The sequence below is a fragment of the Hemitrygon akajei genome, chromosome 4 (genome assembly GCF_048418815.1).
Source record: "Hemitrygon akajei chromosome 4, sHemAka1.3, whole genome shotgun sequence".
Taxonomy (NCBI): domain Eukaryota; kingdom Metazoa; phylum Chordata; class Chondrichthyes; order Myliobatiformes; family Dasyatidae; genus Hemitrygon; species Hemitrygon akajei.
The window spans coordinates 95,073,918-95,089,438 of record NC_133127.1 but is presented as its reverse complement, the minus strand read 5'-3'; the positions used below and the strand labels follow the sequence as shown (position 1 = coordinate 95,089,438).

The 15,521-nt window shown below is 41.2% G+C and overlaps 1 protein-coding gene across 3 annotated transcripts in view; it reads left to right on the top strand.

Annotated features, from left to right (window-relative positions):
• Positions 1-100: 100 nt before the first annotated feature.
• The window catches only part of LOC140726544 (uncharacterized), a 55,323-nt gene continuing 39,902 nt past the window's right edge, over positions 101-15,521 (top strand). For all 3 annotated transcript variants that reach the window (XM_073043078.1, XM_073043077.1, XM_073043076.1), the window contains exons 1-4: positions 101-702; positions 2,879-2,965; positions 3,684-3,917; positions 14,537-14,559. In XM_073043078.1, coding sequence (XP_072899179.1) covers positions 184-702; positions 2,879-2,965; positions 3,684-3,917; positions 14,537-14,559 — 863 coding nt within the window. In that variant the 5' untranslated portion in view covers positions 101-183. The remainder of the gene's footprint in view (positions 703-2,878; positions 2,966-3,683; positions 3,918-14,536; positions 14,560-15,521) is intronic.

Genomic DNA, 15,521 nt, shown 5'->3' with positions numbered 1-15,521 from the left:
CAAGCATCTCCCAGGAGCCAGGTGGTTGACATTTCCTGTTGACCCGTGAGTGACGGGGTCATTGGAGGCGGGACTTCCTGAAAACGGCCCGGGACAGAGTTTCTCACTTTCGATTTCCGGAAACTCTCAGCTGGCTGCAGCTTTTTTGAAGTGCGAGAGAGAGGTTTTGCTTAAAAATTTGAAATGGAGGCCAGCCTGACCTGTGCAGTGTGCCTATCGATGTTTGAGAACCCCACTACTCTGCCTGTATGCTCGCACAATTTTTGCAAGAAGTGCATCTTGGAGTGTGTCACCAAGTCGTTCTGCTCCGGCATCGGGCTGGGCAGCAGCAACAACATCTGGAGAAACAGCCAGCTCGAGTGCCCGCTCTGCAGGAAGACCAACTTCATCGCCGAGGGCGCCGTCAACCTGCCCGGCAACACCACCCTGGCCGAGGTGGTGAAGCTGTTCAGGTCGCAGCACGGCGCCAGCGGCGGCAGTTGGCAGGAGCGATGCGAGGAGCTGGAGGAGGGCCCGGGCCCGGGCCCGGGAGCCGAGACCCCGGGCGCCGGGCGTGCGACCTGCGAGCGCCACCCACCCAGGAGCCTGCTGCTCTTCTGCAAGGTCTGCAAACAAGTGGCGTGCGGCCAGTGCGTGTCCGAGCACCACCGCGGCGTCTTCCACTCTGTCAACTTGATTGACATCATCTACCAGGAGGAAAAGGTATCCGAGTCAGGAGGGAGGTTCTGCCCTGCTCTGGGAAGTCGACGGGCATCAGTCCTGGGCCCCGAGTGGTGTGGGGGAGGGGTGTGCGAGGGTAACTAAACGTGAAGAAATTGTCACAGATACGAGAAAATCTTCAGACGCTGGAGATCCAAAGCAATACACTTCTGTCTCTTCTATAGATGCTACCTGGCCTGCTGAGTTCCTCCAGCATTTTGTGTGTGTTGCTGATGAAGTTTCGATCAGCAAACCATCAATCCCTCCAGATTGCTGTCTATTATACCCCTTCAGCATTCCTTATTTTAATTGCCACACATAAGTGGGACTGACGCCTTCATCTGCTAAACCCCAAACTTCTATTTCTTTCTCACTTTTCAGACACTTCGTTGGTCATCTGCACTTATTGGCTGGACATCATGCTTTAAACTGAAAATGGGGGATTATAGGTGAATCAATTAGGGTGATAAATTGTTTAATAAATGGATATAACATTTTCACTATTTCACTTGGTGGGGGATTCTGGAATTCAAGGACATTAAAATACATAGGAAATGTATTACATTAGTGCCAACTGAAAAAGAAGATCCTAGACAAACCCCACCTTTCAGTAATTGATCCACAGTCCTGCAAGTATGTGGCTTTTAAAATCAAAGGTGCTCAAGGGGGCTGGAGGGATTGCAGACCTGTTTGATACAAAGTGACCATCTAATTTCAAAACCTTATCATGTATAAACAATGTATATCCAGTTACAGTTTAAATATGGTGAGGTTTCTTTGCCATCCATCCACCAACTTCCTGGAGAAGATATTTTCCTCATCTTTTATTCTTTGACGACTAACTTTAAAGCTCGGCCCCTTGGCTTTTTTTTTAAATCCCTCTGCTAAGAGAAATGTGTTGCCTCTCTGTGACCCTGGTATGTAAAACACCCCATTTTTCTCTTCAACCTCGGTTCTAAAGAAAACAATCCTAGCTTGTCATAAGCTACAATTTTCCAATCTTGAATTATTACATAAAGTTCCTTTTCAGCCTACCCAGTGTAATCATAGCTTTTCTGTTAAGCAGTGAACAAAACTATATGCAGTACTCAAGCTGTAGCCTAACTAGCATTCTGGCATCACTTCCTTGCTCTTATACTCTGCACCTTGATGAGTAAAGGATGATTTGTCATATCCTTTCTACACCTTATCAATCTGTCCTGCAACTTTTCACATGTATGTAAGTTCCAAGGTTTTTTGCAGTTCTCATTTATTTTTCTGTTTGTGCAGCTTCCCAAATGCATTGCCTCCCACTGTTAAATTCCAATTGCATTCTATCTGAACCACCACCTGTTCGCTCAACTACAACTTTTTTTAAAAATTGTCTGCATACTATTACCCACAACTAAATTTAAACCATTCTTGTTTTTACAAAACAACAGGACTGGGCCTTATGGTATCCGACTGAGAATAACTTTCCAGCTCCACACACTCATTATCCATTACTCTCTGCCCTTTATAACTAAACCTATTTTAATAAACCTATCATTGGATTCCAAAGAGTTTTACTTTTTTGACCAGCTTGCCATGTGTAAAAATTTGTCAAAACACCATCTAAATTGCATCAAAAGCACTGCTTTTATTAGCCTTCCTTTATTAAATTATTAGTTTTGGCATTCATTGGTGCTGTCATTACAGTCATTATCATTTAAAGATGGCATACATCTGAGGGTGACAAAGTTTCAAAACAGCTTGTTTTTATTTCAAAAAGCAATCACAAGAAATGGGTATCCACAACAGGTCAGGTGAGAAAGGTGAACCATAACATGTCAATTTAATATTTTCTCTCTTCAAAGCTCTTTCAGTGTCTTTTCAGAATTATAACATTTGCAGTTTTTTTTAAAAAAAAGTTTTGGTTGATAGATTTTTGTTGGCTGCAGGTGTTAAACAAAATGGAACCAATATGCATTAGCCATGGCTTGCTTGTGTTCTACATTCACACCAACCGCTTGTGATTTACTTTATGGGAAAGAATGAGCAAGCAGCTGTGCCATTTATGACAATTATGTGGTAATGTGTTTTTCAGTGAATGGAAAGAAAAACTTACAGATTTTGATCAACTGATTGATGTAAGTTTATCATTAGATCTGTGTTTGATATCTGTGGAACAGATTGATCTGACTACATCTTTTTTTTAAAGCTTGATTACTTTAACAACCTGAGAGAACTGAGACAGCTGAGTGAGAGACTAAAGGCTGAAGTTGCTGATAAGCCTTCGGATATGGAGGTAAGAACTCTGTGACCTTAGTATCTGCACTCCCATGAATTTCTGTGGTTTAGTGAATTTGTGCCACATCGTGCCAGTCTGTGATACCTGGTACTCAATCATGATGTACAGGAACGAAGCTTGTTTCTGTGCATCTTTTCTGACAACCTTTAATTATTTTTCTGTTTTTAATTGAACTTGTACTTTCTGTGATTAAATGTATTACTGGGCTAGTAAGGAATTAAGTTCTTCATGCCCCATTTTCCTAAATATTTGATATAGAGATTCGTGATTAGTTATAATACGTATGTGATATGTTCTTGTCAAAGGATGTTGTTAAGTAGCAATGCCTTCCACTGTCATATGGGTCTGATCTCTAGATTCCTAGTGGTTGTTTGTAAAAGGTCTTGGGGATAATGTGGTTCATACCTCAATATAGGTTGTTGTCTTCAGGTGTTTATAGGGGATAATAGTGGAAACTAATGGAAGAACTGATCACAGATAACTGGATAACAAGGTTCAGGAAAGTTAAACTATGGGAAAATTATTTTCTCTTGAATATTCTTTCCTGACGGTGTACAGTGGAAACATTAATTTGAGTATCTGCAATTTGCCAAGCCTACACTATATTATTTTGAAGTAACTTGGATACTGACTGTTGAAGTCCTTAGTAATCTATATGAATATTATAATCCATTGTTGGGAAGCATTGCTTACATGCTGGTTCACTTCTGTTTAGCTCATTTTGGAGTATGAGAAAGAAATTGTTATGAACAAGTTCGATGAGATTTCAGAGAAATTGGAATTGAAAAGAAAGCAATTGTTGGAAAAGATTGAAAAACAGATTGAAAGCAAGAAGGCTGAACGCAAAGCTAGCCTGGCAAGAAAACAAACGCAGAAGGACGCAGTCGAGAAGTATTTGAAAGAATGTGAACAGCTGGTGAATGAATGCAATCCTGTAAATTTTCTTAAGGTAAGACTTTTTATTTAAATTTCAACATAGCAATCACTGGCAAGGCCAACGTTGACTATCAGAATTCTCACAAACTGTTGTAAATTTAGCCATTGATAATGACTGTCAGAATCAAAGCATCTAGCAACTCTGCAGATGCTGGAAAGCCAAAGCAACACACAAAATGCTGGAGGAATTCAGCAAGCTGGGCAGCATCTATGGATAAGAGTAAACATTCTATGTTTTGGGCTGAGACCCTTCTTCAGGACTGGAAAGGAATAGGAGAAGTCATAGTAAGAAGGTGGGGAGAGGGGCAGAAGAAGTACAAGGTTGGTAGTTGATGGGTGAAACCAGGGGAGGGGGTGAAGTAAAGAGCTGCGAAGTTGATTGGTGAAAGAGGTAAAGGGCTGGAGAAGGGGGAATCTGATGGGAGAGGATAGAAAACCATGGAAGAAAGGGAAGGGGAGGAGCACCCAAGGGAGATGATGGACAGGTAAGGAGATAAATTGAGATTGGGAAACGGGAATAGGGTAAGGAGGGGGCCATTACCAGAAGCTACCCAGACAGAATATAAGGTGTTGCTCCTCCAACCTGAATGTGGCTTCATCCCGGCAGTAGAGGAATCCATGGACTTGTGTGTTGGAATGGAAATGGGAAGTAGAATTGAAATGGCTAGCCACCAGGAGATCCAGCTCTTTGTAATGAAGCAAAGATGCTAGGTGAAGCAGTTTCCCAATCTATTTCAAATCAAAGCATAACATTAAGTGTGTTAAATCCATCATTCCAAACTGTTTTAAAATGTGGTCATTTTGCAGCATTTAGTATCTCGGAGGAAGCTGTGAAGCATGACTCTTCAAATTTATTCTTGCAGAACTATTCTGTAGTTGTAAGTTTTAACAAGCAAGATTGAGGAAATTTGGAATTCTTTTCCCAAAAAACTGAGTTTAGCTCAGTAAAAATTTTTTCAAAACCTAAATTAATTTTCTGCCATCTCCAACAGGATCCCACCACCAAGCACACCTTTTCTTCTCTCCCCTGCTTTCTGCTTTCCTTAGGGATCACTCATGAAGCAGCTCCCTTGTCCATTTGACCCACCCCACCGATCTCCCTCCTGGCACTTATCCTTGTAAGCGTAACAAATGCTACACCTGTCCCTATACCTCATCCCTCACTATCATTCAGAGCGCCAAACAGTCCTTCCACATAAGGTGACACTTCACCTATGAGTCTGTTGGGGTCATCTACTGTGTTTGGTGCTCCCTGTGTGGCTTCCTATATATGGGTGAGACCTAACGTAGATTGGGAGACCACTTCGCCACGCACCTATGCACCATCCACCAGAAAAAGCTGGGTCTCCTAGTGGCCACCCATTTTACTTCCACTTCTCATTCCCATTCCAACATGTCAGTCTACTGTCTCCTCTACTGTCGTGATGAAACTACACTCAGGTTGGAGGAATAATTGTATTCTGTCTGGGTAGCCTCCAACCTGATGGCATGAACATCGATTTCTTGAACTTCTGATAATGCCTGCTCCTCCCCCTTCACCATTCCCCATTCCCATTTCCCTCTCAGCTTTTCTCCTTACCTGCCCATTACCTTCCTCTGATGTTCCTCCCCACTTTCTTTCTTCCATGGCCTTCTGTCCTCTCCTATAGATTCCCCCTTCTCCAGCACTGTATCTCTTTCACCAATCAACTTCCCAGATCTTTGCCTCCCCCCCACCCCCCAGCTTCACCTATCACCTGTATTTCTCCCTCCCCTCTCCCCACCTTATTCTGACAGCTCATAATTTTTTTCGCAAGTCCTGATGGAACGGTTTCAGCCTGAAATGTCAACTGGGCTCTTTTCTGCAGATACTGCCTGGTCTGCTGAGTTCCTCCAGCATTTCATGTATGTTGCAATAGTTTTTGCTTGCCAGGATTCAAAGGTCACCAAATCAGGATGAGTAAATTGAAGCAGGGTGTGGACAGGTTATTATGTAGATGTGTACAATGGCCTTTAATTCTGTTTTGTTTATCCATGCAAAATTAAAACTATTTCTGCAAACCAGATTTGGAAACTTGAAGGGGAGATGCTTTGAAATACCACTGATTATATTTTTAAATCATTTGCTAATAGCCAGTTATTTGTGCTAACTTGGCCAGAATTGGGTAACAGAGTTGGAGAAATCAAATGATAATTTAAAAAGATCATCATGTTGCTGGTTACATTAACGTTATTGGTAATTGGATGGTCATTATCATGCACTAAGATGCAGTGAAAAGTCTTTGTTTTGCATAGCAGCAAGACAGATAATTTCCGCTCAAGTACACTGGGGTGGGGAGGGTAGAAACAATGCTAAAAGTTGTGTTACAGTTACAGGAAAGTGAAATACAGATAGTGAGGTAGATCGAGAGATCAGTGGTTCACCTTTGCTATTTATAAGAGATCCATTTAGGAGTTATTTATTTTATTTGCAAATACAACATAGAACAGGCCCTTCTGGCCTAAGAGCTGTGCCACTTAGCAACCCACCTGCTTAACCCTAGCCTAATCACAGGACAATTTAACAACGACAGATTAACCGACTAACTAGTATGTCTTTGGAATGTGGGAGGAAACTGGTATACCTGGAACAAATGCACACACTCACAGGAAAAGTTAGAAGGAAAGAAGCTGTTCCTTCTACATGTATGGCACAAAGGTTCAATTCATTGCATTTGATATAGCAAATGTTGGTTTTAGTTGGATCTGCTTCATTTACTCTTGTGCTGAACTGTAGTACTGCACAAAACAGTCCCTTTGGTGTATCTTATTGATTATTTTATAGAGTATCATGGGTATGTCTGCTCACAGAGTCTAGCATTAGGTCATTTTTGATTCACCTGGCAAACCAGGTGAAAATTAGATTATTAATTTTAAAACCAGCAGTATCAAGTTCACTTGCTAAGTATTTACAGAGGTAGAGAGAGTGCAGACGCTGTAGAGGTATCACCTGAGACAAACCAAAAGGATTGAGCTTCCTTTTTCTCTCCGATCAGCTTGTTAAAAGGCCATCAGTAACTCAGCAATTGAGTTTAGTTTTTAAACATGAGCTCTTTTGCACTTGGTGCTTGGTGCTCTGGCTTTATTACAATAAATAAGAGCAATAATTAGCTTCATGATCCCTCAAGTATGTTCTACTATTAAATAAGTTCCTGGTTGATGTTTCTCAATATGCCTTTTGTTTGATCATTGTTCTAAAAATATCTCTATTTTAACTTTGTATGTACTCAACAACTGGGGTAAAGAATTAAGATTCACTCCTCCACCTGAATAAAAACTCTGCTCAGCTTACTTCCATATATCTGGCCCCCTTGTTAGAGTGTCCACTAAGTATAGAATATGCAGCCAGGAGCAACCCACCTATCAACATTTAGCCAACCAGCCCCCTCGAAACCTAATAGGTTTACATGTTGGAAGGAGATCTCTTAGAAACTTTCAAACAGGGAATTACCCCGGTAGATTTTTTTTAAAAAAGCTAATGATTACAGCATTGTGAACAGATGTTAATGTAATAAGGCAGTTCCACTAAGGCACAGATAAGAATGTGCTCCTGTGCTGTATTTTTCAAGTATGTGATGCATTTATGAATGCAGTTTAGAAGCTGGCTTGTGCAAAGATTTTTGACGGGTTGGATGAAAAGAGAGATTGTCGTGAAGTGCGACATTATTTCAGGAAACGGCAAGTTGTGGCGTTTTTCTTTGTTTAGGAATTTTACACAGACCAACTTGTGCTTGCTGTGTAATTTAAATTTTAGCCAAACGATGATGGGTACTGCGGGACTATTCACCCCAAGTTACTTTTGTTGTCTCTGCCCATGGCAGTAGCGATGATAGAGTACATATATTTTGGAAGTTTTTTTTCCATGGAAGCTTTTTAAGAAAATAAAGTGGCAATTATTTCAGTGTATCCATAATATTGGTTGTTCAAAATCCTAACTTCTAATTGGAGATTCTGTCAATAGAAAAACATAGAAACATAGAAAACCGACAGCACAATACAAGCCCTTCAGTCCACAAAGTTGCGCCGAACATGTCCCTATCTCAGAAATTACTAGACTTCCCCATAGCCCTCTGTTTTTTCTAAGCTTCGTGTACCTATCCAAAGTGTAGTTTGGATTGCAAACTTTCAGGATTTATTAAATAGTCAAACTTGAAAGTTCAATCCCTCTCCCAAAGTTTTGCAATATGTGAAAATCACAATGCTTGTGAACCTGTCCTTGTCATTTTAACAGATTGCAATATTCAAATTGTTACATTTGCATTGTAAAAATGACCATAATATTGAGGTTATGCACCTTTTGAGTATTTGTTGATTGTAGAGAAATATTTATTGGTGAAATTGTGTTGAATCTGATCTCTTTATTCTGGGATAGATTTAAAACTATTTTAGAAATATTACATTTTAACTCTTTGGCAAGTTCTATTAACTTTGTCCAATATAAATGAAATTGATTTGTATTTATTCATTATGCAGTGGCTGTTATCAGCTAGGAGTTTTAAATCCTCTCAATGGTTCTGAGAATCTTTGCATTATTCATTTGTAGCAAGTAAAAATGCAAAATTGCTGAAATTGTTATGGAGAGATTTTGTTCCTTGAAGGTCTAACAGTCTGTTCCTGCCCCCAGTTGAGGAAAGGATGTGTGTTGGAATTTAGTTTTGGCATTCCTGTTCCTCAAATAATTGAATAAATCTGTAATTATTGTGAGCAAATAGTGAAAAATGGGTTGATGATTTTTTCTTCACTAGATGGAATTTTTTTCTTTGAGAATGATGTTTTGCTCCCTATCTACCAATAGCCCATTCTGCAGATGATAGAAATCTAAAATGAAAGCAGAAGATGGAGGAAACAGCATGTTACGCAGCAGCTGTGGAAAAAGAAACAAAGTTAACAATTTGGGTGGAATACTTCCTCAGAAGGAAAAAGTGAGAAAACAAGTTGGTTTCAAACTGGATAAGGAATGTGGAAGGATGGGTGGGGGTGTTCACATAACCATCTGGTTGATGGGTTAATGACAGACTTCTCACCTTCCTTTCCAGTCCTGAAGAAGGGTCTCGGCCCAAAACACCAACTGTTTACTCTTTCCCATAGATGCTGCCTGGCCTGCTGACTTCCTCCAGCGTTTTGGGGGTGTTGCTTCGGACTTCCATCATCTGCAGATTTTCTTGTGTTAATGGGGGATGTTGCAGGAGATAGCAAACAGGACATTTTAAAAGCTATTAAATGTCTGTTGGAGAACTGTGAACGACCGGCAAATCAGGAAGTTCTGCAGTGGGGGGAGAAAATGAATCACATTACAGATGGGAAATGTAACAGAATCAGCCAGTACTGATACAGACCCAAAGCCACATTACCCCAGTCAGCAATGCCCTAAACCAGGTGGTGGTGAACCTTTTTGAGAGTTATGTGCCCAAATTGGCAATAATCTTATTTTTTAAAAACCTCTTGTGCCCTGGTAGTTTTGAGCAGAGATTATAATTGATTAATGAATTATTAATAATAATTATGGATGTTTTAAAGGTAGAAGAATGAGACCTTTTGGTTATTTGCATGTATTCATTGCTTTGCTATTAATAAAATAGGGATTGTTTGTGATGAATGAAGCATTTTTAGAAAACTTGTTCAAAAAACAATATTTTAAAAAGACAATGGAAAAGTGACATACTTTCTGAATGGTATTGTTATTGTAACCATTTACTGCCTATGTAAATACTGATGTATGTGTACACCAGGTCAGCAGGGATTTGAAATCGTATCATCGAATGTCATGTGTTCTTGGCATCAGTTAGACAGGTACAAGCCGCCGTGAGACTTTCCCTGTGAAAACATCTCACTGCTTTCGGGTTGTTTAAAAACAAAACTCGAAGCTTCATTGGCAGTAAAGATGATGGTTGTGCCGTCATGATTTGAATGTGGTTTAAAGAATTGAGGGGTACTGCTGCATGCTGTGTGCCAACAAAATTTTTGCATGTGCCATCTTGCCCTAGACAGAAGATATGCTGTTCCTCAAGCTTGTGTTGGAACAGTGCCAAGGCACTGGCAATTGCATCAAAAAGTGAATGGGATGGTGAATTAAAGCTCTGGAACTTCTTTGCGAATTGAACAAGGTTACAGAACTGTGAAGAGTAACTGTGAGCACCTTCATTCAGTAATTGCTTTCAAAGGAGAATTGGATAAAATCGTAGAAAAATATAAAGGCTGTGGGACTAGGCAATAAATTAGACTTGGTGGATTGTGCTTTGAAAGAGCCAGCACAGAGCCAATTAGTTGAATGGATTAATTATATGCTTTACAGTTCTATAATCATGTCCTATCTTAGAGAAGAAGTTTAATACTGGATGCCAAGCTAAGGAAGAGACACAATTTACAAATAAGTGTTTTTATAGTGTGTCTTAAAGGATAAATGATCTGGAGAGGGTGACATTTTTAAAGAGGTTATTTCTAATGTATAGTATCCTCATGATTGAAATAAGGGCTTGCTAATTGGTCACACTAATCAGCTGAAGAATTGTAAACAGTTTTAGGCCTCATATCTCAAAGGTTGTGTTGTCATTGGAGAGAAACCAGAGGAGGTTCGTAAGGATGATTCCGGGAATGAAGGGATTAACATGTGAGGAGCATTTGGCAGCTTTGGGCCTGTATCCACTAGAATTTAGAAGAATGTGGGGGGGGTGCGTAGGGGGGAGGGAGGTGGTTCTCATTGAAACTCGGTCACAAATGGGTCTTCCAAATGGACAATGACCCCAGGCATACCTCCAAAACTGCTTGAGGACAACAAAGTCAAGGTATTGGAGTGGCCATCACAAAGCCCTGACCTCAATCCGATAGAAAATTTGTGGGCAGAACTGAAAAAGCGTGTGTGAGCAAGGAGGCCTACAAACCTGACACAGTTACACCAATTCTGTCTGGAGGAATGGAACAAAATTCCAGCAACTTACTGTGAGCTTGTGAAAGGCTACCCATAACATTTGACCCAAGTTGAACAATTTAAAGGTAATGCGACCAAATACTAACAAAGTGTATGGAGACTTCTGACCTACTGGGAAAGTGATGAAAGAAATAAAAGCTGAAATAAATCATTCTCTCTACTATTATTCTGACATTTAACATTTTTAAAATAAAGTGGTGATCCTAACTGACCTAAGACAGGGAATGTTTTCTAGGATTAAGTGTCAGAAATTGTGTAAACTTATGACTTTAACTGTATAGTAATTTGTAATAATTAGTATGTAGAACAGGACAGTCAATATAGCTTAGAAATACAATTGTATCAGTGTGAATTATCCAGTTTGATGACCTGGTGGAAGAAGCTGTCCCGGAGCCTGCTGGTCCTGGCTTTAATGATGTGGTAACGTTTCCTGGATGGTAGCAGCTGGTAGCAGTTTGTAGTTGGGGTGACTCTGGTTCCCAATGATCCTTCGGGGCCCTTCCCTTTTTACGTACCTGTCCATGTAAACGTCTTGAATAGTGGGAAGTTCACATCTACAGAAGCACTGGCCTGTCCACAGTACTTTGCAGAGTTCTGCGATTGTTCCCATACCAGGCAGTGATGCGGCCAGTCAGGTTGCTCTCAATTGTGCCCCTGTAGAAAATTCTTAGGATTTGGGGACTCATGGCAAACTTTTTCACTGGTCTGAGGTGAAAGGGGCACAGTCAGCTGGTATGTACAGACCAGGTGATATGTATGCCAAGGAACTTGAAGCTGTTCACCCTCTGAGCTCCAGATCAATTGATGTCAATAGGGGTTAGTCTGTCTCCATTCCACCTATAGTCCACAACCAGCTTCTTTTTTGTGACATTGAGGGAGAGGTTTCCGTTTGACACCACTGTGTCATGGTGATGACTTCTTCTCTGTAGGCTGCCTCATTATTTGAGATAAGGCCAATCAATGTAGTATCATCAGCAAATTTAATTAGCAGATTGGATCTGTTGGTGGCAGCACAGTCAGAGGGTAAAGGAGGGGGCTGAGGACACAGTCCTGAGGGCTTCTGTGTTGAGGGTCAGAGGGGCAGAGATGAGGGAGCCCACTCTTACCACCTGCCAGCAATCTGACAGAAAATCCAGGATCCATCTACACAAGGCAGTGTGAAGGCTGAGTTCTCTGAGCTTCTCATCAAGCCTGGAGGGAATTATGGTGTTGAATGCTGAACTGTAGTCCAAGAACAGCATTCTCATATAAAGCATCCCTCTTCTCCAGGTGTGGAAGAACGGTGTGTAGAGCTGTGGCTATTGCAACATCTGTCAATCGGTTGTGTCAGTGGGCGAATTATAGTGGGTCCAGTATAGGTGGTAGCATGCTGCACATGTAGTCCTTGACCAGCGTCTCAGAGTATTTGCTTATTATTCAAGTCAACTTTTATTGTCATTTCGACCATAACTGCTGGTACAGTGCATAGTAAAAATGAGACAATGTTTTTCAGGACCATGGTGATACATGACACAGTACAAAAAACTAGATTGAACTACGTAATAAAAAAAAACACAGAGAAAGCTATACTAGACTACAGACCTACACTGGACTGCATAAAGTGCACAAAAACAGTGCAGGCATTACAATAAATAATAAACGGGACAGTAGGGCAAGGTGTCAGTCCAGGCTTCGGGTATTGAGGAGTCTGATAGCTTGGGGGAAGAAACTGTTAAATAGTCTGGTTGTGAGAGCCCGAATGCTTCGGAGCCTTTTCCCAGACGGCAGGAGGGAGAAGAGATTGTTTGAGGGGTGCATGGAGTCCTTCAAAATGCTGTTTCCTTTGTGGATGCAGCGTGTAGTGTAAATGTCTGTGATGGCGGGAAGAGAGACCCCGATGATCTTCTCAGCTGACCTCACTATCCGCTGCAGGGTCTTGCGATCCGAGATGGTGCAATTTCCAAACCAGGCAGTGATGCAGCTGCTCAGGATGCTCTCAATACAACCCCTGTAGAATGTGCTGAGGATGGGGGGTGGGAGATGGACTTCCCTCAGCCTTCGCAGAAAGTAGAAACGCTGCTGGGCTTTCTTTGCTATGGAGCTGGTGTTGAGGGACCAGGTGAGATTCTCCGTCAGGTGAACACCAAGAAATTTGGTGCTGTTTACGATCTCTACCGAGGAGCCATGAGTGCGAGAGGACGCCAGTCGTCCAAATGTGTTACTTTGGTCTTTTTAGGTACAGGGACAATGGTGGATGTTTTGAAGCAGGAGGTCACTGCACTGAAAGAGGGAGGGATTAAAAATGTCTGCAAACTCACCAGCCAGTTGTGCCGTGCATACTGTGAGTACCAGCACTGGGATGCCGCCCGGTCCCGCAGCCTTGCAACAGTCCACTCATTGGAAACACCTGCGTACTTCAGCCTCCAAGAGGTTCAGGGTGCAGGTTGCTTTGACGGCTCTCCTTGGGGCCTCAGTGTTGGCGACGTCAAACTGAGCATAAAAAGATCTAGCTCGTTCTGGAGAGAGGCAGCAACGTTGGCAGTACGACTGTGCTTAGCTTTGAAGTCTGCGAAGGTGTGCAGACCTTGACATAAGTAGTAATCCGTGGAATACTCTGTCACAGACTATGGTGGCAGCCAAGTTTGTGTTTTTAAACCAGAAGTTGATCATTTCCTGATCTGTCAGAGCATCAAAGGATATGGGGAGAAGGCAGGTGTATGGGGATGAGTGGGATCCACCATCAGCCATGATGGAATAGCAGAGCAGACTCGATGGACTGAATGGCCTAATTCTACTCCTATGTCTTATGGTCACAGGGAAGGGGTATATGCTAAAATCACAAGAGGAGAAAGTTTGGGAGTTACGTGAGAAGATGTTTACCAGGATTCTGTGGTGGGGGGGGGGGGTACTCATGAAAAGATTTAAATACAGCAATGTGAATTTTAAACTTGAAGTATTAGATCAGGGGTTTCCAACCTGGGGATCCCTTGTGTAATGATCCGTGGCATTAACAAAGATCGGGAACCCATGGATTAGGTCTCTAGAAACAAATACAGGCCAGCAAAGAGTATTGTGAAGGGGAAAGTGCAGAGCAAGATGTGGGTGGACTGGCTTAGAAAGGTGGAGAATGGGAGGCTGGTCAGAACACTCTGATTAATCATGCCTGTAAGTGATAAAGGAATGATTGAAGGTAAGGCCTGTATTGTGCAGATTTGGTGACTAAGATGGGCTTTGTGGAGGGAAATTTCTAAGCTTGGATGCACAGCTTGAAGACAAATAGGGCATGAAGGTTACCAAAATACTTAAAACAATGGCCAGGGAACGTAACGGTTAGAAACATTTTTGTTAAGGTTTGATAATGGCTTATCAGTCTTTTAAAAATTAAAAGACTGATAAAAGACCAACAAGTAGTAATTCATCCTGAGAAAGGTAACTCTTCTATTTTTAACCATCATGATATTTTTCCAGAATAATCAAAGTTAATTAAATTTGATTTAATTAAGATATTTTGTTAATTCATCTGTCTAATTTTCTACTGATGACCTAGAATTACAGGCTCTGAATCCAAACATTAATGCTCCTTACACATGTTGGTATATAGTACAGTTCTTAATACATGGAAAGTTCTCATTCTTTACTGTGAAGGTGTTAAGTGTACATCTATTATGCCCATACATCCCTTTCTTATGCAGTGTTTCTTTAAATTTCAGGTGGCCTGCGACTTAAATGAAAGGTAACTTTCTAAAAATACACCATTTGGTTTGTTTGGAAATCCTTTCTTGTGTTAATTACTATTTTTAGAGCCTTTTCAATATTAAGACATTTTCATATCTGAAAAATCAGGCAAACTTGCAGGTGCTGGAAATCTGAAGTAAAATTAGAAAATGGAAGGAATACTCAGTCGGTTAGGAAGCATCTGTCAAAAGAGAACCAGTCAATATTTTAGTCAATATTTCTTTCCTTAGAAGTTGTCACTCAGAAGTCAATGGTTTTCTTCCTATAAATGATGCCTAACTTGCTGAGTTCTTCCCCCAGCAATTTTACTGATTTTTGTTCTAATATCCCTGGGAGAATGCTGTGTTATTTGATTCTGGCCACTTGTGGTTCCCTGTTGCCTTCGCTTCACTATTGCAACTATTGGTTGTATTTCAACGTATGGAGCCTAAACACAAGAATTTCCTCCTGTCAGTTCCTCTCTTTTTCTTTTAAAACTCTCTTGAAAATTTTCTCACCTCTCACCTTGAAACTCTCACCTTTTCAACTATCCTCTCCTTTGGCTCACTGCCAATGGTTTTGATGGATTACATTCCCAAGAAGTACATTTTGAAGACACCATGTTTTTGCAATATTTGTGATGGCCCCAAAATACCCGGTGCTGCTAGCTCCAGATTATTAAAGGCATACAAATTAGGAGCATGAGCAGCCCACCTAGCTATTTGAACCTGCTATGCCATTTATCAGCTCCACTTTCCTGCTTTAGAACCTAGTTTCCATAATTACCTTTAATATCCAGAAACCTATTGATCTCTGCTTGGAGTGAGCACAATTACTGGTAATCTCTGTGTGAAAGAGAATTCCAAAGATTCACCACTCTGATGGAAGGAATCTCCCCACATCTTCCATGGTAGCGTAGCAGTTCGCACAGCCCTGTTACAGCTTGGGGCATTCTGGAGTTTGGAATTCTCTCACTGTTCT